Raw genomic sequence first — 27,034 nt, forward strand, 5'->3', positions numbered from 1 at the left:
GAATAATATTAAAATTTAATTATCTCACTTATACTGTAATTTATAGCCTCTTAAGTTTTCTTCTTTCATTAAGGAAAGATATACATGTCACAGAGCACCATAGCTCATATCGCAGTTCATTTCAATTAGCTGTTACATTGAAAACAGAATTCCTAGGTGCATGTTATTTGTGCAGGATTCAGAAATCTAATTTAATCTTTAAACTCTAGTTTCGTTGAATCATTTATCAAGTTCCTTGCTGGCCTCTTAATTCTTGTCTGCTGCCACTGTCCTGGCAGTGCTTCCTAATCTCACTTCTCTCAGCTCCTGTGTGCCTTTGTATCAGTCTTGGTCCCATCAGGAGTAGCTTAAACAAGAAAAGTTCGTTTTTAAAATAATGAATTAGTAAGTTTAACAGGGATGTGAGTAGTAAGAGATTGGCTAGAAGTGTTCAGAAACTCTAAATAATATATGAATACCAGATATAATATTACAGAATCTAATAGCAGGTACCACTGGGCTGAGATGCTGGGCTGAGATCAGACCTTATCGTCCATGACCTGGTAAGGCTGAGAAGCCACTGGGAGCCACATTGTAGGGATTTGCTAGAAGTCCACCCTCTGGGGTTCCAGGTATCTCACTGGCAATTCCTTGCTACAGAATCACCCGTGGGTTCTTCTGGCCATTCGGCATTGGGGAATTTGAGCCATACAGGAGCCCAGGCCTGGAGACCGTACCCAAGCTAGAAGAGCCTTGTGGAGACTGGGGGAACTGCAGCCCTGTAGGAGCAGCACTCCAGAGAACATAGCTGCACTGCAGGAGGCGGACAGAGGAAGCCTGGCTTCTGAACCCAGGAGGCAGAAACAGAAAGCAAGCAGCCTTTTCTCATCCAGTGTCTGTCTTATAACATGTGCTGGCAAAACTTGAAATTGTACCTGCTAGGGGGGAAAAAAAAAAGACATTTTTAAAGTGTTGAAAGGTTCCAGCGAGCAAGGGGGCATTTGGAGTTGAGAGGCTATAAATGTACCAGTGCAGCATAGTACTGCAAGCAGGATACAGTCGCTTTAGATGTGTGCTCCTTACCGCGAAGACTTTAACTCGAGGAGTCAGATTTTATGGAGAGCTAGTTGAAAGAGAACTGACTTGTCTACCAGCTTGCTTGTTACTTAATTCTAGGTCTACTGTCAAAAAAAAAAAAAAGTGATAATTTATATCACTGGCTCTCAGTTTCAGCAAATGCAAGAATTAAAGCAGATTTGCCATTTCAGGTACACTCCCTCTGTCAGTAGAAGACTGTGGGAGGAGTGCTCTGTTAAAACCTACTGCTTCATGGAAATGTGATGAGTCATTTAAAAAGAATAAATCATGTTATAAGATAGCCACTAATGAGAGAGATTCACAGTCAAGAAAGGGCTTAGCTGTATAAATTTTTTTGACATATTCTAATTGGCCAAATTATTCTCGTTGGCTGAGAAACCTGAGTAAAATCTTCCATAATTTCCAGATTTTCTCAGGAAAGAAAAGGGCAAAATAGATTGTGTCACGTACATCATATGGATTAGGCATCGTCCCAGACTCATAGTGTCTAAACCTGTTCAAGGAGATATTTTTTTTTTAACATAAGATTATCATCCATTTTTTCAGCATTCATTTTTCTCCATTTAATCAAAGGTGTATGTGTGTGTGTGCGGGTGTTTGTGTGTGTATGTATGTATGTATGTGCATGTAAACCTTTGTAAGGCATTTAAATTAAAATAAATGTAGACTTAATTAGAGTAAATTACATTTAAGAGTCATAAAATTAGATAAAAACTTTTTTCTAATTCTTGCCAAATGATAAAGGCTGTGAAACCAAAGCAAGATTGGTAGTCTGTCCTTCCTTCAGACAATGCAGATACATGTAGCGTTTGTCATTATCAAATATGTGAATATGAAGGTTCAAAAATTATGCCATTATATAATAACAATACCAGAAAAACAGTAGGCCTATAGGGACCAAGGCAGTAGGCTCTTGGATCAGAATAGCAGTGTAAGGATTAAACATTTGAAACTGGAGATTTCTGGTATTGTAGAGGGGAAAGTAGACAACCGTCAACACCTAGTGAAACACGCAAGTTCACAGCCAGGAAACACCTTTGTCTAAAAGTTACTTCTGAAATAATTGATGAGAAACCTGCCTTATGTTACATTTCTCTATGCTGCTGTATTGTTTTCCATTTTAAAAAATAAAAAATATGATGGAAATCAAAATGGTGTCTCCCATTGGCACATTACTGTAGATAAGTGAAATTGTTTATCAGGGACATTTAAAAAAATGCTTCATATTATTTTTGGAGAGCATATCCAATATTTTGGTTTAATTCCTCTTTTTTTTTTCTTTTTTTAGCTTCTCCATGGGTTGATAATAGCCGAACCCCAAACAAGATTGATCTTTATGATGTACGCAGAAGACCATGGTAAGAATTTTCAGCCATGTAAAAGATAAACAGAAAAAAGGATACTTTTTTTTTTAAATTAAAAAGTGAAGGAATCTTTAGGATTGAGTTGGAATAAATATTACCTACTTATTGAATGTGCTCTGTAGTTGTGAGTAAATGGCAATGATGGGTTCCAGTAGGGAACGAACATGAATATTGTTGAAGTGATTGATTGTATTCACTGCATGTGGACTGTTTTCAGATTTCTCTTCAATCTCAGCCATAAACCTCTTTCTGCTGGTGGGTATTTCCCTTGAAAGTCTCCCAATTTGCTTGGAGTGGAGTTTTACTCCAAGCAAAGATTAGATAGCCTCCATTGGTAGTTTGCCTCTAGCAGTGAACTAATGAGAACTGGCCTCAAGGTAAGGGCGGCCCCTGGTTACCTTCAGATAGCTTAGGTTTTATTATTTTTCCAAAAAAAATTTTTGTTTGTGTCTCACTACGGAAACAACTCATTCTCTTAACTCAACACTTGAAAAATGTCAATGATTGTAACTGGTCTCCTGGAGAAATAAGTTAATTTTTATCTTCTTAGAATTAATTATATTTTGTTTGTATTTTGTTAAATGAATTTAATGTGTGGAGCTTTTCTTTTTTCAAATTTTTTTATTTACTTTGAAAATCTGAGTAACAGAGGGAGAGGGAGAGAGAGAGGGAAAGGGAGGGAGGGAGAGAGGGAGGGAGGGGGAGAGAGAGAGAGAGAGAGAGAGAGAATAAGAATGAGAATGAGAATGAGAATGAGAATGCTTCCATCTGCTGGTTTACTTCCCAGATAGCTAGAAAGACTAGGACTGGGCCAGGCCAAAGCCAGAAGCCAGGAGCTTCATTTGGGTCTCCCATGTGGGTGCAGGGGCCCAGACACTTGGGCCATCTTCTACAGCTTTTCCCAGGCCATTATCAGGGAATTTGATTGGTACTAGAGCAGCCAGGACACAAACTGGCACCCACATGAGATGCTGATGTCACAGGCAGCAGCTTTACCTGCTATGCCACAACACTGGCCCTGGATGTATCTTTTTAATAAGTTCATTTTATATTCAACTTTGTGCTTTATACCCTACTCCTTTTAATAGCAATGACTTTGAGTGTGTATTCTTCAGGAGATCCTTAATATTATTTAAAAGAATATTACATGGTTATTTAAGAAATCTTCTATTCTTGGACATTCAGGCTATTTCTAACTTTTTTTATAGGAGTCAAAGAATTTTAATAAGCAATTCGAAGGACATATTTACAAGTCTTTAAATGTCCTGTTAAACTTCCCGATGACAATTTACATGAATGCTGACAATGTGTAATAGTGGCAGGTGTTATTCTTGTTAATATTACTCCAAAATGTCCTTGATTGTTGCATGTAGACAAAGACTACTATATCACATGGTTCAGGTTCAGGATTTGGTTGTTTGGGGAGAAACTTGGAAATTAAGTGCCAACAACCAGGAGAAGCAGTTAGTATCCTGAACTCTCATCTCATTGAGCAGCATGCTAGGTGGTGTGAACTAGTTTTGCCTTCGTGGGAATGCACCCACAGCCTCGCCAGCTTCCCTTCTTATAGAGAAACAAGAGTGAGTATAGATTTTAAACTCTGCTTTATCAACACACAGTCCTAGGTAGATTTTTTTCTGTGCTTCATGTTGTCTGGAAACCAATTAACATGTTGCTTGGAAGGCTTCTGAGAAGTAAGATTGAGACTGGTGGCCAAAGAGACCTCCAAAATAAGTAGAGGGCTGAGTGCAGGTGCAGCTGTCACTGCTGGGGCAGACAAGCAACACAAGTTAGTCACCTGCACTCCAGTTTCTCTCCATAATTGCTCAACCATCTGCATAAAGCAATCGCTCTTCTAGGTCTCTTTCAAAGGAAGAGATTTTGATTTTTATGGCTGAGGTTGAATTTGGGAATCAACAGTTTGAACTGATTCTCCCCATGATTCTTAAACACAGTAGAGAATCACCTCTTGAAATTCTCATTAATAACATTACAGAGTTCACTATTTCTGATTACTGGTTTGTTTCATTTTGTTGAGTTGCTCTTTTATGTTCTTAGACCATGTAGTGTTTTGCACTTAAAAATATGACAGTCTGTCACTTGTTAAACTGACTTTTCAATCCTGTGGCCCACAAATGGTGTTTAGAATAATTTTTTTCCAAAGACTGTCATTACTGAAGTTAAATTTTTCCTGCCAGTATTAAAATGTTTCTTTTGTTACAAGTATCAGAACAATACATTTAAAGTCTCATGCCTCTGGCATCTCTGATGTTATGTTAAATATACCTTTCTTCAAGCTGACATTGTGAATAAAAAACCATCCTCTCCTGAGACAGAATAGAAGTATGTTTGTGCCAGGGAAATGCCTTACCTCAGAGATCTGTAAATATCATTGCAATAAACATCAATGTTTGATGATTTGCAAGAGAAAAAAGTATTTATCTCTCTGTTTCAGGTACATCCAAGGTGCTGCATCCCCTAAAGATATGCTTATTCTGGTGGATGTGTGAGTAGCCCAACATTCCATCTTTATACACTGAGGATTTGGGAGTGTTTACAAATAACAGCCATATATTGGAACCAAGACATCTTTGATAGGTCAAAAAAAGACCCTAAAGAATAATTATGTTGACTTATATCCAAAGAGGATATGTTAAGCCAGTAGCAAAGGAAACAAAATTTTATTATTAAAATGGAAAGAATCTATGTTAGAATGGAAAAATATGTTTCTAAAGTTCAAGTGTTTAGAAAAATCACTTAATTCTAATTTTGCTGTACATTTTGAACAATATTAAAGAACAGGATTGCTAAAACTAAGCAGTTTATCTTAAAAAACGGAGAAAAACATAGAAGCATTTTAGCTGGCACTTTGTCATTTATGATTCAATTAACCTTTAGGAATTTGGTCACAAAAGAGATAAATATTAAATGTCAGTACTGGGACTTTTTCCAAGGGAAATACTGATTTGCAAGAACAGCTCCAAGAGTTTTTACACAGGTCATTTTACTTATTTGTTTCATTGTTTCGAGTTAATTTATATGTCTGAGTGCATATGTACACATTTCTAATAAGATTGAGTATGCACATGTGAACACTGAAAAGATTATGTCCTGTTATGGAGATGTACTTTTTAACACTAATATCAACTAATTAAAGCACTGAGAGTAAGAGAGTATATCCTTATAGGTCTTTTGGCTCTTTGGAAGAAGAAAAATATAATGATTTGTAGGCAAATAAGTACTTATTACAAGCAAATCTCAACATTTGGATTTTTCCCATTTTGATCTGAAATTAAAAAGTTAAAATTAGTTATCAAAGCCTTATAACCCAGCTTGAGATAGAGAGATTATTGAATTTGACAAATGTAACTTAAATGTTAATTTTTATTTAATTTATAAAAGGCATTTTAGCCACATGTTGCCTTAATCAAATTATTCTGGGTGTTAGAAGTGAGTCCATGAAGTTCTTCTCATGCACAAATTGAAATGACAGTCCAATATTTTATCATTCTGTTGGTTATATAGTAACTTCCAGAAATACTTTCTCAAATTAATATCTCTGGAAGCCAAATGCATATCCTTAGATTGAAAATGTGTATGAAATTGAAATAACCATACATTGAAATTATCTCCACAGAGATGTACTGAGATTCTTCTACATATAATGGCATAATGTAGAGACAAAGATGACCAGGATGTCATCCCTGATCTCAAAAATGATTCAGAAAGCAAAACCCCATTCTCAAGGAACTAAGATAATTGCAGAAAGTAAGAGAGAAAAAGAGTGAGAGGCGGCGCTAAAGGAACCCACAGAAGGAAGATAGCACTTTGATGTATTGTTGGATATTTAGTGGCTGACCATCTGGTCTCAGAAGTTCCTGGACCTGTCTCCAGGATTCTTGCCTGTTAGCATGAGGAGGAGGTGACTGAGCGCTGGAGGGAGTGGCTGTTACTTCAGGAACTTCACCTTGTGAGGACTGAGCCAGAGAGGAGAGGGCTGCAGAGACCACGGCCTTGGATACTGTGAAGCCAAAGGAACGAGGGAGGTTGTCTGAGTGGGGAGGGAGAAAAGTTGGATGACCAAGACACAGACTGGTTGATATCAGGGACATAAATCATTGAACATGTTGGGGAATAGTTGCAATGTTGGACATTGAGTCTCAGTTTTTAGCAAGTAGGTAAAAGAGTGAAACTAAGAAAACCTTGAGAGCTAGCACAATGGGGGCGGGTACTTCCTAGAGATGAAAGGCCAACTCTGTAAGTTGGTGAGGTTAGTTCATAGAAGATGATAGAAATGTAGAATATGTAGAGACAAGAGAAGGCCAAGCCCTAGAGATAACCATCCGCATTGGGGAGCAGAACAGGGCATTGTTGCCCACCAACCTTTAATGGGCTTTATAGCATTGATTTAACCAAGTCAAACAATGGGCTCCCCAGGGCAGTGACTGTGCCTTTTAACCTTTGGCTAACGGAGCCAGTATTTAAGATATATTTTCTGAATGAGCAAATATGCCATTAGCATCTTTATTTTTAATCAGTTGACAGGCAACTTTTGTAATTTCGGTTAGGAATGTGTATGTACTGATAGGGTGGAGCGGGGAGGGCAAGACTTCTTGTAATTCCCACTTTATCAGTCAGTCAGACTTTTTCCTCTTCTACTCATAAAGACCAAGGTATCATTTGCATATTCTATAAATGACCTCACTGTATTGATAAAATCCCTGGCAACACGTGTGGATCCCTTTGTCTGCTCTTACAGGAGTGGAAGCGTTAGTGGATTGACACTTAAACTCATCCGGACATCCGTCTCCGAAATGTTGGAAACCCTCTCAGATGATGATTTTGTGAACGTGGCTTCAGTAAGTAGAAGATGACTGCATTTTCCTGGTGTAAATCTGCAACTTCTGTCTCCACTTGACTTCAAATCCTTTGTTTTTATTGAAACAGAAGTTTTTGGTAGCTCACAAGACTGTCTCGCTGAGCTGTCTTGTCCTAGTTCCTTATTCCCATGTACCATGGCAGGCTCCTTTTTGCGTTTCTAAGAGTTGATTCCTGGGGGAAATAGTTGAAGTAATGAATATGAATGAAGCTTCTCACATTTTCTGCCTCACTCAAGAGCGTAAACACGTAATGTGAGCCTCTTTCTTTACTCACTGGTACTGCTGAACTTCTAAGTAGAGCTTGGCAGTATGATTCTATCTCAATTTTCTACTCATTGTGGTGCTCCTTTTTCATCCTGGATACATATCCATAAAGTATTATGTTTTGAAAGTATGTTTTTCTTATTAACACAAGAACCAATAGACATTTGAATGTGCTCTTACTAAAGTCTTATTTCTGAAGATACATCTTCGATCTTCCTGCTCTAAGCTAGACGAAACTGAACTTTGATGCCAGCAAAGCAAATGAGTGTTACATTGCCTCATTCTTAAAAAAAATTTTTTCAGGCCGGCGCCATGGCTTAACAGGCTAATCCTCTGCCTTGCGGCGCCGGCACACCAGGTTCTAGTCCCGGTCGGGGCACCGATCCTGTCCCGGTTACCCCTCTTCCAGGCCAGCTCTCTGCTGTGGCCAGGGAGTGCAGTGGAGGATGGCCCAAGTGCTTGGGCCCTGCACCCGCATGGGAGACCAGGAGAAGCACCTGGCTCCTGCCTTCAGATCAGCGCAGTGCGCCGGCCACAGCGCGCCGGCCGCAGCGGCCATTGGAGGGTGAACCAACGGCAAAAGGAAGACCTTTCTCTCTGTCTCCCTCTACTGTCCACTCTACCTGTCAAAAAAAAAATTTTTTTTTCAAAGATTCATTTATTATTTGAAAGAGTAGAGTTCAAAGAGAAAGAGGGGAAGAAAGAGAGAGAGAGAGAGAGAGACAAAGAGAAATCGAGATCTTTCATCCACTGGTCCACTTCCCAGATGGCCTTATTGACCAGATTTGGGCCAAGCTCATGCCATGAGCCAGGGGCTTCATCCGGGTCTCCCATATGGATGCAGGGGCCCAAATATTTGGGCCATCTTCTGCTGATTTTCTAGGCCATCAACTGGAAGCCAGGTCAGAAGTGGAGCAGCTGGGACTCAAACCAGCACCCATATGGGATGCTTGCATTACAGGCGGTGGCTTAATCCACTCGCCACAGTGCAGGTCTCATCATGCCTTATTTTAACTCATAGAATTTATGGAAAATATTCCAATGTCTGGTGGACACAATTTCATATTTGAAAGGGAAACACCCATAGACATGTTTGTGGAGGAGGAATCTGCGACAAGGCTGTTTTGTATTGAACGGGTAAGAATGGATCTGTCTCTGAAATCACTTGGGGGGAAGATGTTGAAGCAGCTGGTTTGCGACAGATTTACTGCTTTCCCTGGAAGGGCTCCACCAGGGGATAAAAAGAAGGCAGGAGAGCTGGTATAATCCCCCATCAACTGCTGCAACAAGACTGATGTTATTTATTGAGAGGAAGGGAATTCAGGTCTAAAAAACATTTCGTTTGGTATCCCTGTCCAAGGGTAGCTATGGTAAACAGGACTCAATTCTATGAGGCAGGATAAATCGAAGCTGTTTGGTAGTGTAAATAATTATGCAAGCAGCCCGGGCAAGTTCTTTCTGATGCTTCATTCCATGGGGGCTGAAGGACGCATCGCCAACACGGGAAGGAGTTGGGAAGACATCTTTTCCATCTAAATTTCCGTCTGTTTCACGTAAACCTTTCGGACTCCTTTAGTTTGTCTACACACTGACATTATTTAGTGAAACCTGATACTACATAGATCTCTGATTCATGTCGTCTGATTTTACCATCTGACGGCCATGTGTCAGCTCACATTTGTTTCAGCAGAACACAAACAAGTAACACGTAGTGATTGATCTCTCTAACGAGACGATCAGGAAAGATGCTTACTTCGTGTTGTTATAAACATTGTTCATTACAAAGGCACTGAGATGGTTGTTAACAAAATATTTTTTTTGGCGTAACAGAAGAGAAAGTCTTAAAAAAGATAGAGTTGTGAAAACATTATATTCAGTGCAGATTTGAGGAACATAGTGCAATGTGTATAAAACTAGCAGATATTAAATGTGGTTAATATCTTAATCTGTTTTTTTCTGGGAAGTGAGCCTCATTCATTGGTTCAGGGATAATTAGTTTATATGGGAGGTGATCACAGGGAGGCCACTCGAGGAGTTGGGAGTGAGGCAGGTGAAGGAAGGAAGCCAATTCAAGGACCTTAATTTACTGTAAATGAACTTATTCGGCTGAATAATTCTGCAAGCTACACAGAGCATTCGCTCCAGAGTTATTCTATCAAAAAACCAAAGAAGATGGAGAGTCCTATACCGGCCTTCTCCATTTGTCAGTAGAACAGTCAGTGGCCACAACAGGGAGTACTGAACCCCCCAAAAAATGTTAGGTGTTTGTTGTTGGAAGGCTGGCCAGCTACCTTGTCCAATCAGTGATACTAACAGTGGAGACTAGTCACAAATATGAAATACAGAAACAAAGGAACCAAGGTTCATGCATCCTGATGGTATGTTGCTTGGGTCAGAACCAAGGTCACTATTTATATTTTTTCTCCTCTAACAGCCCTCGTACCTTCCCTCCCAGTCGGCGAGCTCTTATGCTGGTAACTTATTTGGTGGGATGACCAAAACATTCAGCCCAGGAGCCTAGGGGTCTGTGCTTTCTATGCCCACTCAAACAGCACCTTCTGCATTTGTCCCTTCACAGTTGTCACTTGTCACGAAAGGCTAGAGTGAGTCTTCTGAGCCCCTGCATTGTCACCCCTCCCCATGCTGTGCAGCTACAGACCTCACGATAATCCCCAGGTCAGCTGGAGTCCTGACGCTGTCAGTAGGATAACTTTATGTTTTGTTCTGCTTGCATACTGGTGTAAGGCATGAGAGGCTCGTAGTGTCTGCATAGTAGCTGTGGACTTAAGTTGAGTGAAACCTTGCTGTGACCCTGGTAGGAAGGAGCATTGCCCAACACGCTTCTTCTCCCTACACTCCAACAGAGCAGATTTGTTTTCAGTGAAATCCACAGTTGCAGGGATTGGAAGTACAGATTTCCCACGTGGATCATTTTGAGCTATGAGGAGAGGGGATGTTCCTACTTCTTCCCCTCGGTTCCCACACTCCTGCATTCTTCCTCTTGAGGGCAGAGCCATTGGAATGGAGGGGAAACCTGATTTGTAGCCGTTTGCTACCTTTTGGTGAGCGGGAGGTAAAACTATAGTTTTGTCTTGAACAGATAGGCCTTTCTCATTAAACAGATTTAATGATATGGAGAGTCTTAGAGAAATATTGACAGTGCCGTAATGTGTGGTGTGAGTGCACACTTGTGCACAGAAGTGTGTGCTGTCCTTTCTCTCTGATGCTTTTTGAATGCTCAGGAAAGCTGCAGAGTTCAGCTCTTGTGTCTTCACGGATGCACAGTGATAGGCAGTGAGGAAGCTAAGGAATGGTTCTAAAATTGATTGTGATGGTAATTTACCCACAGAGCCTCACGCTTTTCTCTGCAACCTTGTGCATATGAGGGTGCCATTCCTTGAATGACTTACGGTGCCATCTGTATTAATACTTGAACAAAGCTGCCTTGAACCACGAGAGAAAAATCAAGCAGCTTATTTGTACGTTTTGACGTCTTAAGTTTCTTTCTCCTTTTCAGAATGGTAATTTTCATGCTTAGATCATGTTATAAGATGGCAGAACTAATGCTGCATCCTTACTAAGTATTTCTACTCTCTCCAGGGCTGGTCTTTGTTGCCGAAAGGTAGCCTGCTGCTAGACAGGGCTGAAATGCAAGCTTAGTGTAGCTGTTTTCTAACTAATCCCCTTACATGCTTTGATAGGAGGAGTGGAAGATGATAGGAGCAGCAATTCCATCCCAGCATGTTCTGATTTACAGGCAAAATTTCAGATGTTGGCACAAGAGAGCGGGATTTGTTTAGGAGTGTGAGGGAGTTTGACATCTGAGCAGTAAAATACTGCACGCCAGGAGAGGATGGAAGGAAAAATGTCTGCTGTCTGGGTGAAAAGTTAACAACCGAAGGAGATGTTGAGGCGTTTCAGGGAAATGTTCTCGCTTGGGAATCTGATCCAGTTCTTAAGTTGTTGTGAGGAAGGTGAAGCACTTGGAGTGTTCTTCCTGGAAGCTGCTCTAATGCCTGGTCCTTATCCAATACTGTCAGGTTTCTCACCAGAAAAAAAAGGGGGGGGGGGATAAAAATATCATTCTTTACAACATCTTTGCTGTTGTTTATTTGAAGAACTGTTTTCTTTTAAAAAAAATTTCTAGCTTTTGTTAAATTTCAGTCACGGAGCAGCGGCAGTTCTAGAATCGACGGTCTCTAAGTACAGATGTGAAATGAGGCTTGAGCGAGCATGGTTGGTACTCCAACTAGAATCTTTACCCCCAGTGCAGGCTACCGATTTCCTGGCCCAGACCTCTGTGTGAGGCAGGCCTGTGGTTCAGGCATCTCATTATGAACAAACCATAGTTCTCAATATGATATTCTTAAGGTCCCAAAAGCATTTGTTTTCCATGGCATGCAGCACCGGCATTTGTTGCATCAGATGGAGTGGAGACCAGCGGTTTGATGGCACAGACCCATGGACACGTTGTTCCGCATCAATGACATTATAAGGCTTATACCTGGTTTAGTGGTCTGCTGCTCACTCTTCTCAGACAATACTGATTTTCATAAGTCCTTGTAGAATTGCATTAGGGACAGTTTGGAAGCTTTGAAACTACTGGTTATACGACCTTGTAAAAGTGTCTTCAGGATTATCAGTTTCTGTCTCATTCTCTTTTTCAAAGGCAAAATTACAGAGGGAGGAGGAGAGACAGAGATCTTTGGTCTCCTGGTTCACTCTCCAAATGGATGCAACAGCTGGGGCTGGGCTAGGCTGAAGCCAGGAATCAGGAAGTCCATCCGGGTCACATTTGCAGGGAGTTGGATTGAAAAGCGGAGCAGCCAGGGCTCCAAACAGCACTCACACCTGCACTCTGTAGGATGCCAGCTTCGCATGCGGCAGCTTAGCCCACTACACCAACACGGGCTCCATCTCTTTAAATGTCGACAGAATCGCATAGAACTTGCCAAAGCGTCAGAGGAAAAGTCACATGGAAAGTGCTTGTCCACTGTGAGTGTTACTGTCACTAATATTGTTGATATTATTACCTTCTAATGCTCTTCTACCCACTGTCGGGTAACATTCATCATGGGCCTATCTTATTTCTTCAAGTCTAAGCATTAGCAAGCAATTTGCTTAGATTTGTGTACAGTCTAAGATAGTAAAGATAGAGACATCACCTTCCCCGGAAGAGATTTAAACTGCAGAGTAGTTAAACTGTTGTCTCTCTCTGGAAGGGAGCAGGGGCCAGCCACCAGCCACCCTGGCGTAAGAGCAAGCCCTTCCTCATCTTGGGATTCTTGCCCAAAAAACACCTCCCGGCTTGCACAGGTGGCCCCTGGCCCTCCTCCGTTGTACCCTGCAGTAATTAGGGTTTGGGGAACTAGAGCTGTTGCTATTGATTGTTAAACTGCCCTTTGTCTCTGAGCCGGAGGGCTTGTGGTGTCCCTTCTGTTTTCTCTGAAACTGTAGGAGGCTAACTTCTGAACTTGCAATGAGGACAAAATCCCAGGCACGTCACAGTTCCAGGCTGGACTGTTGAAAATCAATGGAGTGAGTGGGGGCTGGTTTTCATACGGAGTTGCTCTGGGCGGCAAGTGGGACACAATTTTAAGTGCTCATCTTTTTTTCTTTGAATGTGAAATACTAGATTTATTCAAAAAGAAATGAAATTGCCTGAGGAACACATCTGTAGTGATAGCGTTTCTGATATGGCTCTCAAAAAACGGCCAAATAGTCACTTTGTCAATACATTTAGGAATGCTAATTAGCACGTTCAGGACATACATTGTGAAGAAAGAGACTGGATGAGCCAGTTGCCAAAAGAACATAAATATCATGACAACTAAAGATAACATAATACTTAATGACAATTTAGATGATAACATTCATTCTGTGGACAGACATAAAAATACAGTAATTCATTTTATCTACTACATTTTGTAAAATGAGATATAATGAATTGATAAGCAGTGTTTTTATCAGTTCCCATAAAAATACTATGCCCAACCTATTGGCCCAGTAAATGTGACTAGTCTTTTGCCCAAGGCCAAAATGGTAGGATTTTGAGACATCTGCACGCAATTCATCAGGCACACATACATTCCTGCCCCTCTCGCCTATGGACACCAGCGGGCAAGCAGTGCTTCCTGGTTCCCTTCCTCCTCATAGGGACCATAACCACTGGCACAGATCCTCTCTCAATTCAGACCAGTGAGTAAGTCTGATGGCTCAGCATCAGAATCCTTTCTGCCTGCCTCCTCATCCTCTTCCTGGTAACCACCCTCCCACATTCATCAGATGAAAGGTTTTTCCAATCAGCGTTGTACCCAGAAGCTCCATTGCCCTCTTCACTGCTGGCCTGTGTTGACCTGCCAAAATCCTTGGTCTCTTGAGTTGCATGGCCACACTTAGGACCTGAAGGCTGTTCCCCTTTTTTTTTGCTGACACATATTTTTAAAGGTTTATTTATTTATTTTAAAGGCAGAGTTACAGAAAGAGAGAGAGAAAGAGGAGACACAAAGAGATCTTCCATCTGCTAGTTCATTTCCCAAGTGGCCTCAATGGCAAAGGCTGGGCCAGGCCAAAGCCAGGAGCCAGGAGCTCCATCCAGGTCTCCCACAAGGGTGCCAGGAGCCCATGCACTTGGGCCATCCTCTGCTGCTTTCCTGAATGCATTAGCAGAGAGCTGGAGAGGAAGTGGAGCAGCCAGGACTTGAACTGGCTGCGCATAAGGGATGCCGGCATTGCAGGTGGCAGCTTAAGGGGCTGCACTGTGCTGGCCCCCAAATGATCATTGTTTCCCTTTCTTCAAAGGAATTTTTTTTATGATTAATTTTTTTTTGAAAGGCAGAGTTGCAGAGAGAAAAGAAGAGATCTTCCATCCACTGGTTTACTCCCCAAATGGTCACAAGGCCAGAGAAGTGGAGCGGCCAGTACTCTCTCCTGCACCCATCTGAGATGCTGGCATCACAGGCAACTGCTTAACCTGCTGCTGCACAATGCCAGCCCCATTGCTTTCAACACCTTGCTCTTTGTTTGCTCATCTCAGAAACAAGCCTTACAGTGGAGACACGAATGTGGACCAAGCTGATGGCATGAAAACACCCTTATATATTTCTACTGCTAAATGCTGGCAGCTGGCTTGATGCTGGAATTGATCATCTTCGTAGAGAAAGAGCAAAAATAGCAACTGAGTATTCTGCCTCCATGATCCCCTACACCTGGTTCACACTCAACACACTCAGCATCAATAGAGGGCAGGCACTGTCACATGTACTGAGACGTTCCTAACATGGTCCACCCAGGTTTTACCGAAGCCACATATCGCATCCACCAAGGCAGTCCCAGTGCTGCACACACCAGCATGCTCTATGACACAGTCGCAAGACTACATCATGCACTTTTGTTTTCCCACACTGTGCATGGATTGGAAACTGCTGTACAGAATTACAAAAATAGCAACTAATGCTCAATTCTTCTGCCATCTCTGACAGTTGGTCACATTCCACTGAAGCATTCCGTGGGTGTTCAGCTAAATCTACAGTGCTTCTTGATGCTGTTAGTTGTTTTTAGCATTCTCCATAGTTCTCCACATTCTTCCTCGCACCAGACTTTCTTTTAGGCATTTTTCCCTTCCTTCTCACACATGGGCTGGGCCAACCTTGCTTACCCTTGCTGGGTGGCTGGGCTGCAAGTGCAGTAAATCCTACTCATAAGCCAGGGCTCAACACAGGCCTTGGTTTGTCCTGAGCCCAAATAAAATAAAGGTATTTAGCATGTTGCTGCAGCTTTGTTGCAAACGACATCTGGGAGAGTAATTTCATTTCATATCTGGTGGAATAACCATCCATTTAAGAGTTCAGGAAATCTTGATGTTGCTCCATAGCTCAGGTATGTCACAAATGAAAGGGTCACACTTTCTACTCTTGCTATGTAAGATGTCCTCTGGGGCCGGACAGTGTGAACCTCACCCTCACCTTACATCAAACAGAGGCCGTAAATGCAGAGCCTCAAGCTCCACCACCCAGGAGCAAGATGCACCTGGCCAGCCCTGCAAGTGAGCCTCCCACAGGGTTTGATCCATTCACTGCTATTCAGATACACATACGCCTGTGCTCATCCTGGAACTGACACTGCTTTCTGTCCATCATAGCAGTGCTAGCTGGGCATCAGATATGTATGTCAACTTTTAGATTTACTTGTTTGAGAGCTAGAGAGAGAAGTCCATGTGGTTCACTCTGAACATGGCCACACCAGCTGTGGGTGAGTGGACCGTGGGAGCCCAGGAACACAGTGCAGGTTTTAGATGATCAGAAGGAAGGGACTCAGACACATCTTTCTGGGACTTATTATTATAATTCCTCATGTTTATCACTAACCTGGATTTTTAACAGATTGGTAATTTATGGAATTCTTCATTCTGTGGGTGTTTGTGGGATATTTTCTTTCATAGTCGTTGGCTTTTGGTGGGGGTTACAGAAAGAAGGAGCAGAATTAAGGTCATTTAGAAGAATCAAGATTCTGCTACCAGAGACTTGTTCTTTAAAGGTAAAGACAAGTACTTTTAAAAACAATCTGCCTTAGAAAGACACATAGAGATATTGTGGAGCATGAAGAAATAACACTGAAAAACAGGAGAATGTAGGGATTAAAAGAACAGGCCAAAGAAATCAAGGTTACTGAGTTTTAATTAAGCGATGCTTTGCAGATATAGGGATAGTTTATAGCTAGGTGTTGACAAGTCTAATAAATATTTTTTTCCTTTAATAATTACATACATGGTGCACTAAGTTTCTGGTACTTGGAAGTTAGTTGTTTATGTGGTTTTAAAACCGCAAAGTAACATTCAAGGGAAGGCAGATATTTTAATTCTAACTCAGGTATTGTCTTTAAAAATATGAAGATTATGCTTGTGATTATAAAATAATCTGAAAGTATCCTATTATAAAAATGAAAAGAAAAAATAAGAAATGAAGGAGGAGGGTGGATGCTTGGAGCATGAGTGGGAAGTAGCTGTTAAATCTGTATAAATGAAATACATGAAATTCATTCACTTTAAAATTCTTTAAAGTTATTGATCCATTTGCTGGAGCTTGATGGACTGAGAAATGACTGTGTGTCGGTACTTATTGGTTAGTTTTTCAAGTTATATTCATTTTGTTTTGAGTATAGGCAAAAGGGGTGGTTTAGGCTGGCCTGAACTACACACAGAGTAGAATTCTTCAGAATTATTTACATTCAGTTATTATATTTGCTCTTCATTATTTAGTAGACTTGAAATTCCAAAGAAAGAAAAATGTGAACTGGTACTGGAAGTACTGATTTGCACAATGCAAACACTTTAATCTTAATTGTTAATGAAACAACATCCCATTTCAGCCAATTTCTCAGGGACTAAAAAAGCATTTGAGAACTTTAATGTAAACACTATAACTTAAAATACATCTTAGACATGAAAATCTTTTTTTGTTACGATGTAAGGAGCTATGTCCTAAAGTAATAATTCTTTCAGTTTTTCTTAGAAACTTCAGATGCATATACCGGGCATTTACTTTTTCCTACAGTTGGTTTACCTTTCTAATATTTTGTTCAGTAATTCATGCTTACTAACCTTACCCTTTGCAAATTATTGCAAAGTGTGTTTTCACTCCTGCCTACGTCTGCCCCACTTAACCTTGTGCTTAGGGATTGTCACTACTGAGGTCTTTGTCTATCCCATAACCAAGCCCCGTACTTTTCACCTGTGTATTTGACCTCAGTGGGGCCGAGTTACCGGGCAGTGTCATTCGTTCCCCGCTGGTGGTGGCTCTCACCACCGCTTGTTGCTCCCAGCCAGATGCCACTTCCCGTTTACAAGCACTCTCTGGTGAAGTCCATGAACATGTGTGTCCTTCCTGCGTGGTGCTTGTCCGTGCAGAGAGGCACTGCTTGGCAGCCCTTTCCGTTCCCCGTGGCGTAAATCCTGATGCGTCCACATCCAGTTGGCAGACGGCACCTCCCCCAGCTTTGCTCAGCTCTTTGTTCCGATGCTGCCTTCTCAGGGGCGTCCTCCTGATCTCACTCCAAATCTGATTATTCCGTCACGTTAGCCATCCTCTGTCATTCTACCACACTTCTCCTGTATCCACAGCATTGCTCTTCATCCAATGTTTCTTCCGTGTGCTCTTTGTTTGCTGTACCCCTGGTTCCCTCCTCCCCGTAAATGAGGGCTTCTCGGGGAGCAGCAGCACCACTCCGTGCAGGAGTTACTGTGTGTGCATTGTTTCTGTGCACACAGCGGTCATTCTGGAACTGACACTGCTTTCTGTCCGTTGTCGCAGTGCTAGAAGGGCATCAGGATTTCTGTGTTAACTTTTAGATTTACTTGTTTGAGAGGTAGAGAGAAGTTCACGTGGTTCACTCTGAAAATGCCCACACCAGCTGTGGGTGAGTGGCGTCTGGGAGTCCAGGAACACAGTCCAGGTCTCCCAGGTGAGTGGCAGGGACCCAACTACTTGAGGCATCACTTGTGGCCTCCTGGGGTCTGCATGGGCAGAAAGCTGGAGTTGGAGCCACAGCTGGGGATGGTTGAGAGACATTCATATGTGGGACGTGTGCATCCTCACTGGTGCCTGACCACTGGTCTAGTGGTCATATTTCTTTTTTTTTTTATGCTAAGATAGTTTATTATTTGTAGGCAAAAATATGAAATATACTGTACATGTTTTAATCATAACTATACTGTAGAAAATAATGCCATAGAAGAATATTTAATATCTGAGAAAAATCTTCAGAAGATTTTGTTAGAATGTAGAAACAAGATACTATGTAGAGAAACAGCCCATTAAATGTCTTTAAGTTTAGGTAAAGTGAAAAATAATGTGAACAGAATGCTGTAATGTTCCCAGTGGTTTCAGGAGGTAAATGATATCAGGTGATCTTAATCTTCTTCTATTGGTTATCTTTTTTTTTTTTAACTTTTATTTAATGAATATAAATTTCCAGTATACAGCTTATGGATTACAATGGCTTCCCCTTCCCATAATTTCCCTCCCACCCGCAACCCTCCCCTCTCCCGCTCCCTCTCCCTTTCCATTCACATCAAGATTCATTTTCAATTCTATTTATATACAGATCAATTTAGTATAAATACTTCAACAGTTTGCACCCACATAGAAACACAAAGTGAAACATACTGTTTGAGTACTAGTTATAGCATTAAATCAAAATGTACAGTACATTAAGGACAGGGATCCCACATCAGGAGCAAGCGCACAGTGGCTCCTGTTGTTGACCCAACAAATTGACACTCTAGTTTATGGCGCCAGTAACCACCCTAGGCTGTCGTCATGAGTTGCCAAGGCTATGGAAGCCTTCCAAGTTCCCCGACTCTGATCATATTTAGACAAGGTCACAAAAGACAGGTTGAGGATAGTAACCAATGATCCTAAGAGTGGCCTTAACCAGGTCTGAACAATTATACAGCATTAAGTGGGGAAGAGGACCATCAGTACACACAGGTTGGGAGTAGAGCCATTGGTGGTAGAGTAGAGGTTATGATTACAAAGGAATGAGGCCCAAGTGCACTAGACAGGGTCTAGAACAAAGGACAGAGTCATTATTAGAGGAGCTAAGAAAGGTGCTGTCTAAGCTACAAGTAATTTTTCTGATTGAGAGGCAAATAGAACCTGATAGAAGGGGCTTGATAATAATCTGTTGGGCTTTAGGCCTTGTCAATTCATGATCTCTGTTCTTAGAAGACCAGAGTCCCCTCACTCGAGTTATCAGGGCTGAGGTATCTCCAGTCTGCAAACAGATATGCCCATCACTCTGTTCTGTAAGCAGACAAGTCATCACCACCCTGTGATTGCCATGGTTTCAACGAGGGCATGTTTTCCAGGTAATCAGCTCTAGGTGCCATGTACCTAATGGACATATTGATCAGGTCTGAATCACAGTGTTGTTAAACAGAAATTGATCCCAGAGTATATGATCATTTGATCATTTCATTTAGGTTTTTCTTTTGGAAGCTGACATTCAAATTTCCACAGGGCTATGAAAAAATATTTGTAGTAGAACTAATACCCATAAGATTACTGTGTCTTGAGAATAATGGAGTGGGGAAGAAAGCCCCATATTTCCAGATAGACAAGTTCTGTAGAATCAAAATTGCACTGTGGTTTATTAAGAGATGGCTGAGAATATATAATTGTCAGGCAGAGATGAACTAAATACAAATTGCTTCGAAGTGAAAGAGTAGCATGGCATTAATTGATTGCTGGCAATTCTTCTAAATGCATACGATTAGAGAACTGTAATATTTCTGTAGACAAATATAAACACAATGTAATAAATATGATACACAAGACTGTTTTTTAGAAATCTGTAGAACACTCGAACAAGAAGGAACAGACTGAATATTGAGTATATCGTGATTCAAATGAATGGGAACATTTGTTTAAAAATGAAAATTCTATTTAAAGGTTTGACATATGATGATTTATCATTGTAAGCAAGCATATTGTATGTTTATAATTATAATATGATAATTCTTTCACTTGATTTATATATACAATAGTCCTTATTTATGGTTTTGCTTTTTATTGTCACACTATCAGGTGAGATCCAGGTCATCATTTTGGAACTTCCAGTTCTTGCCCAGACTTTTGTTTCAGAAAGTAAGACACTGAAGCTCGGAGGAGATTGTGGTTGTGCAGTGATGGTGGCAGGGATTTTGTGAGAGAAAGGGCCTAGATGAGACCTGTGTTTCCTAATTGAATTAAAGTGCAAATTCTTTATCAGTATGTTCAGAAATTGAAAAAAAAAATACTTCTTTAGTTTTTATTTATTTGACAGGCAGACAGGGAGGGAGGGAGGGAGAGAATCTTCCATCTGCTGAGTCACTGCCTAAATGCCTGTAACAGCTAGGCCTGTGCCAGACCAAATCCAGGAGCCCAGAACTCAATCCAGGCTTCCAGTGTGGGTCGCAAGGACCCAAGTACTTGAACCATCCGCTGCTGCCTCCCAGGTCTGCATTATCTGGAAGCTGGAATTAGAAAGCAGAGCCCAGACTCAAACCCAGGCCCTCTGGTATTGGATGCAGGCATCCTGAGGGGCATCTTAACAGCTGCATCAAATGCCCACCCTGTTTCTCTTTGGAATTTTTAAGGTTTATTTATTTGAAAGGCTGAGAGAGAGAGAGAGAGGGAAAGAGAGAGACAGATCTATCTTCCATCTGCTGGCTCATTTCTCAAATGCCTGCAACAGCCAAAGCTGGTCCAGACTGAAGCCAGATGCTAGGAACTCCATCCAGGTCTCCCATGTAGGTGATAGGAAAGCAGATACTTGGGCCATCATTTGCTGCTACCAGGCCAATGCACATCATTGCCAAAAATCATGGCTTAATAGCAGTACCTTTTTTGCTTTTATTTTTATTATTTTCTTAAACGTTTATTTATTTGAAAGGCAGAGTTACAAAGACAGGAAGACATACACACACACAGAGGGAGAGGGAGAGAGAGAGAGAAAAGAGAACTTCAACCTGCCGATTCACTCCCCAGATGGCGAGTGAACCAGGGACTTGGAACTCCATCCAGGTCTCCCACATGGATGGCAGGGGCCATCTGCGGCTTCCTTCCCAGGTGCATTAGCAGAGAGCTGAATTGGAAGTGGAACTGCTGGGCTTGACCTGGTGCTCATATGGGATGCTGGCATCACAGGCATGCTTAACCCATGCTTAACCCACTGTGCCACAATGCCTGCACCTGTCTTTAATCATATATGTAAGTCTGTATTAAAAATAGAGAAAAGAAGTCTGTGAACATGTGAGATAGAAGAGTTGGAATGTACCATTAATGGATTCCATTCATTCCTGGGATAAAATATGACATCAGTGTTTCTCACTCACTGGTAAATGCAAATTTCATTTGATAAGGAAACAGCTTGTTAGCAAAGTAGCCTGAGAGGCTGTGGTCACTTAGTTTCCTGGTATAGAAGTTTGAAGTCAGAGGTGATGACAGCCTTAGAAGCATGTTGGGAAGCTTGGACCCGAGCCTGTGCTGTGAGGTTCCTGTGTGGTTTTGGGCACTTTGCTGACATTATAACCTCGTTTCCTCAACTGTGTCATATGAAAACCAGAGTGCGTTGAAAGGTCCATGGCGATGCTTGTCATGTGTTCAGCATGGCACACATGTGACTCGACCAATGTCAGCTACTATTTTATTAATACAGGCATTATTACATTGTCTGATCATAATAATGATTATAAAAAGAATAAGTTCACAAAATGATGGAAATAGTGAAGGGATGAAAGTTCCAGAAATATACCCCAAATCTTAATTTACCATAAAGAATGGATCATGAAGCAATAATTATTCAATAAAGGGAGAAATTGGCTATTTGCAAAGATAAATAGCTTAATTCACTTGTCACCTCAGAGTGTTGAAGAGAATAAATTCTACCATGGCTAATTACCAAGATGTAAAGTAAGGAAAGAAAAAAAAAACAAAAACAAAAACAAAAAACAACAACAAAAAAACCCAAAACCAAAAAACCATGAAACATTAAGACAGATTATAAATGAGTACTTATCTGATGGGTGGATGAGTGATTTTCTTGGAGTTATGCTATGAATTCATAAAAGGGGACTGGCATTTGGCAGAGTGCTCAGGCCACCGGTTAGAATGCCCCCGTATCTCACATTGGAGTACCTGGGCTCAATGTCTGACACCTGCTTCCTGCTAACGTGTGATCTGTGAAGCAGCAGGTGATGGCTCAAGAACTCGGTTCTCTGTCACTCACCTGTGAGACCTGGATTGAGTTATGGGCTCTCAGCTTTAAGGAGTTTGAAGTGTAAATGAGTGTATGTGAGGTCTGAGTGTATGCTCACGTGCACCTGCTCCCTCTGCTTCTCAATTAAAATCATAATGGAGTAAGTTCATAGATTCAAATTAACAGGAGCAACAGGGGATGACGTTGTGGCACAGCAGGTTAGTGACCGCCTGCAGTGCTGTCATCCCATGTAGGTGCTGGTTCAAGTACCCATTTCTCCACTTCCCATGCAGCTCTCTGCTAACGCAGCTGGGAAAGCAATGCAAGATGGCCCAAGTTCTTGGGCCCCTGCACCCACCTGGGAGATTCAGATGGAGCTCCTTGGCTTCCGCCTGACCCAGCCCCTGCCATTGCAGCAGGGAGTGAACCAGCAAGGGGAAGAACTCTCTCTGTTTCTCCCTCTCTCTGTAATACTACCTTTCAAATAAATAAAATAAATCTTTAAAAAAAAGGAGCAACAAATTGGGAAAAGAGACTTAAAATTCACAGAACTCTGTGGAAATTAATGTATGAGGAAAAAGTTTTACTTGACTAGTAATCGATATTCAGGTAATTGAAATATTCAAGTACCCTTTTCACATGCACTTTAGCATAAAAAATGTTAAATGTTTAGGAGAATGCAGTGAGACTGGCAAATATCCTTTAAATTGGTGCAGTTTCTGGAAACTGTTGACAGATACAGAATTCAGAAGTCTTTTTTTTTTTTTTTTAAGATGTATTTATTTGAATGGTAGCGTTACAGAGAGAGGGAGAGATGGAGAGAGACCTCCACTTGCTGGTTCACTCCCCAAATGGCCACAATGGCCAGGGCTGGGCCAGACTGAAGCCAGGATCTAGGAAGTCCATTCAGGTCTCCCCTGTGGGTGGCAGGGGCCCGCCCAAGGACCTGAGCCATCCTCTGATACTTTCCCAGGAGCATTAGCAGGGAGCTGGATCAGAAGTGGAGCAGCTGGGCCTTGAGCCGGCACTGCAGGCAGTAGCTTTAACCCGCTATGCCACAGCACCAGCCCCAGGAATCATTCTTACCTGGGAATATATCCATACCTTTATGGATACTTATCAGCTTTTTAATGTATGATTTAGAATAATCATCTTGTTTGTAGATAATATTTCCTAGTGTCCAAATTTCTTGTGAAAAATACTTAAAATAGTTGTAGAAATATTTCTATTGGGAATATATACAGAAAGCTTAAACATAACCAGGATTCCCAAGATCATGGCCCGGGTTCATGCTTTCCTTTTCGTTTCCTACATTGCCATCTTGTGGCCACAGTACAGATAGCATCTGATACTATAATTTGTACCGCTTATTATGCAGAACTGTTTAATTTACTTTGTTTATATCAATCACATTTTATATAATACAAATGTAGTATACATTATTCATTATAATTGTGTATTATGTAAATAATTTTTACTAGTTTTTTTAATTTAAAAATAAAAGAAGCCATGTTCCAAAACAGGTGTAGGTCTGGGTTTGAAGTTTCCGTCCTTACCCATCATCCACACGGCTTGAGCTCACAGATTTTTTGCACCCTGTTTATTCCGTGTGAACTGAAGACAGAAAGCAGAAGACCAAGACGTGCTTAAGAGATTATTTGGATACTGAGCCAATTCAAAAGCCGAGAAATGTCATGTTCCATTTTCCCTGTTACAAAGTGTCAGGGCTGATCAGGGCACAGAGTACCCTTAGGCGTGGCTGCCTTGTAACAACATAGAACTCACGGAGGAGGAGGAAGATGGTTTTTGTGAAGCGGGCGCAGACTGAGGGGCCAAGATCCGGTGACCCCAGGCAGAGGGATTGCTTGTCCCAAGTCGTAGTGCTTCTGAGGTAGGACTGCGAGGACCCACTCCCCGTGTCCGTGGGACACCTGACGCTCCACGAAGGGTGCCTTGTAGTTGCCCTCCAAGACACAGGGCACAGTCTGAGGACTTTGCTGCTTCTTGGACCTGGCAGGTTGTCATCGTTCATGTCCCAGGAACATGTGACCAGCACTCCTCCACCTCCAAACCCCCTAACCCCCAACAAAATGGTTTCACGGAATGATCTGGTATGTAGCAGAGGACATCAGAACACCAAATAGCTACTGTCTTCACAAAACCAAGAGTGGGGTTTAGCTGATGTGAGAAATCAACAGTTGGTTTGGCATCCATGTGTCTTCTAGTTGGATGTGTGTGCTTGTGTAGGGTGTTTCATTGGAAGAGTTTTGGAAGCACTGGAATCTCTAGCTCATGTTTATCCCAGAAACTATTTCCAGCACTAAACTAACCTTTGAGATATGTTGTCTGTCAGATATTGGCCTTTATTTACAGCTTACTCGTGAATCAGGAGTGAGTTAGGGATCCTTTAGTGTTGAGTACACTAATTTTTTTGTTGTTATTAAAGTAATTGTAAGTCGCTACAGGTGCAGTTTATTTAACATCTGCTTTTGTGCCAGACGATGCCAGGTGCTCTACAAACCATCATTTGGCTGTTTTAACAGTGTTTACTTGGGCAGAATATTTATATTTTTGAATGCCCCAGTGTAACAGCCGTGATGCATCCAAGTGTGTCGCTTCACTGTGCATCACCATTTTGCACTAGCTTCTAATTCTCTTAAACTTCACCTGCCAAAGGTTAAGCAGAGAATTCATAGGTTTGTTTCACAAGCACGCACAGCCTACCAGTTAAGTGCCGAGGACCAAAGCTGCCATTGATGGGCTGATCATTTTCTTCAGCCGTGTGGGCTAATCATCCTTTGGCAGAATCTCTTTACAAAGATAGCACTCGAAGAAGCATAGGACTACAGCTGTGTTCCAGAGAATGGGCGACAGGCAGGCTGATAGTGAAGTGATCTGATCTCGTCAGGGACAGACCTGAAAACGGATGTGGAACTTGGTGGGGCCATCATATAAAGAAGGAAGGAGAGAGGTGGTGGGCCGAGGAGCAGCGTGTAGGGTGGGACACGAGCTGCCAGCAGAAGGAGCAGATGCTGCGTGGGGCAAGCTCTGAGATTTCTCCTGGGTGCTCCTCTGAACACTCGTGCCCACCTGTGCAGGTGTGCCAGCAGAGGTTATGCTTCACGGTTCTAGTAGGCAGCCTATGCGGTTGACTGCTGTGGGGTCAGAAAGCAATCAGTGTGATGATGGTCTGTGTTTCTGATTACAGCATGCAATATTCAGTTTTAGGGGTGGGTGCTGGGCACAGCAGTCAAGACCCATCCCATGCCTGAGTGCCCAGGATTGAGTCCTGGCTTCACTTCTGATCCCAGCTCTCTGCTGAACTGCACCCTGGGAGGCAGCATGTGGTGATTCAGGTACATGGATCCTTGTCATCCACATATGATGCTGGAGTTGACTTCCCAGCTCCTGGCCCAGCCCCAGCTCCTAAAGGCTTTTAGGGAGTGAACCAGAGGATAGATGATCCCTGTCCCACCTGTCTCTGTCTCTGCTGCTCAAATAATTTTTTAAAAAAATCTTTATTAGGAAAATATATACACACTTTGAAAAAGAAATATTTTCTTACTAGATAACAAAGCAATACTTTCCTTAAGTTTATCTTTTCACTCATGGTACACCATTTCAAAATTTGTAATGCTATAGTAGTCCACTTTTTCTCTGAAGTTTTTAATATGTGTTTTTTAATATTTACTATGAATTAGTAATTCTTTATTTTTTCAAGATTTTTTTTTTATTTGAAAGGCAGAGTTACAGAGAGGCAGAGGCAGAGAGAGAGAGAGAGAGAGAGAGATCTTCCATCTACTGGTTCACTCCCCAGATGGCTGCAATGACCAGAGCTGCGCCAATTTGAAGCTAGGAGCTAGGAGTTTCTTCCAGGTCTCACACGCGGTGTAGGGGCCCAAGCACTTGAGCCAACTTGTACTGCTTTCCTACGCCATAGCAGAGAGCTGCATGGGAAGTGGAGCAGGTGGGACTCGAACCAGTGCCCACAGGGGATGCTGGCCTGCTACGACATGGCACTAGCCCCTTGATATGTGATTTTAAATATATATGTAGGCTCTTGTTACTAAAGGCTGCAATTTCAGTTTGTGAAAATGAAATTTTATATTTCCATATAGACACAGGTGATGTATCTTTATCAATATGAACGTAAGTATGTTCTAAAAAGAGATACGTCCAAGTTGCCTATGGAGTACATGCTTGTACAATTGAAAGCTTTTAAAACTTCTCACCACTTTCCCAATAAGATTTGCTACAGGGAGGAACACTTGGTATATGATTCCTTTCTCTGCATTATTTACGAGTTTTGTCACAAGTGCAATTGTAGTATTTCTGTTATATGCCACTAAATTTGTATGTAATGAATTTGCATGTCACCAGTTAAAGTGGCTTAATGAGATGCTTCACTTTTCTATATTAAAAGCACGTCAAGGCCCCCAACAAGACTCAGGGCAACGCACCATTCAACTCTCACCTTCTGAGTAACTTGTACCTTTATGATGATCCACGGTTTAAGTAGATCAGCAAGTCAAATCCCTTGTAAGCATTTCTACTAAGGCCAGATATTGTACTGTTCATATATTGGACACCTATTTGCTGTAACTTTCAGGGGAATTCACATTGTGGTTTCAAAATGGAGCATGTACAAGAATGTTATATCAGGCCGGCGCCGTGGCTCAACAGGCTAATCCTCCACCTTGCGGCGCCGGCACA

The 27,034-nt window shown here is 41.7% G+C and overlaps 1 protein-coding gene and 1 pseudogene across 2 annotated transcripts in view; one reads left to right on the forward strand and one right to left on the reverse strand.

The window, feature by feature from the left end:
• Nucleotides 1–27,034, forward strand: part of CACNA2D1 (calcium voltage-gated channel auxiliary subunit alpha2delta 1) — a 521,978-nt gene that overhangs the window by 409,093 nt on the left and 85,851 nt on the right. For both annotated transcript variants that reach the window (XM_062209404.1, XM_062209489.1), the window contains exons 8-10: nucleotides 2,366–2,435; nucleotides 4,897–4,947; nucleotides 7,201–7,300. In XM_062209404.1, the coding sequence (XP_062065388.1) occupies nucleotides 2,366–2,435; nucleotides 4,897–4,947; nucleotides 7,201–7,300 (221 nt within the window). The remainder of the gene's footprint in view (nucleotides 1–2,365; nucleotides 2,436–4,896; nucleotides 4,948–7,200; nucleotides 7,301–27,034) is intronic.
• On the reverse strand, nucleotides 13,771–15,198 carry LOC133765142 (zinc finger protein 330-like; annotated as a pseudogene).

This window comes from Lepus europaeus, chromosome 1 (assembly GCF_033115175.1).
Source record: "Lepus europaeus isolate LE1 chromosome 1, mLepTim1.pri, whole genome shotgun sequence".
Lineage (NCBI taxonomy): Eukaryota > Metazoa > Chordata > Mammalia > Lagomorpha > Leporidae > Lepus > Lepus europaeus.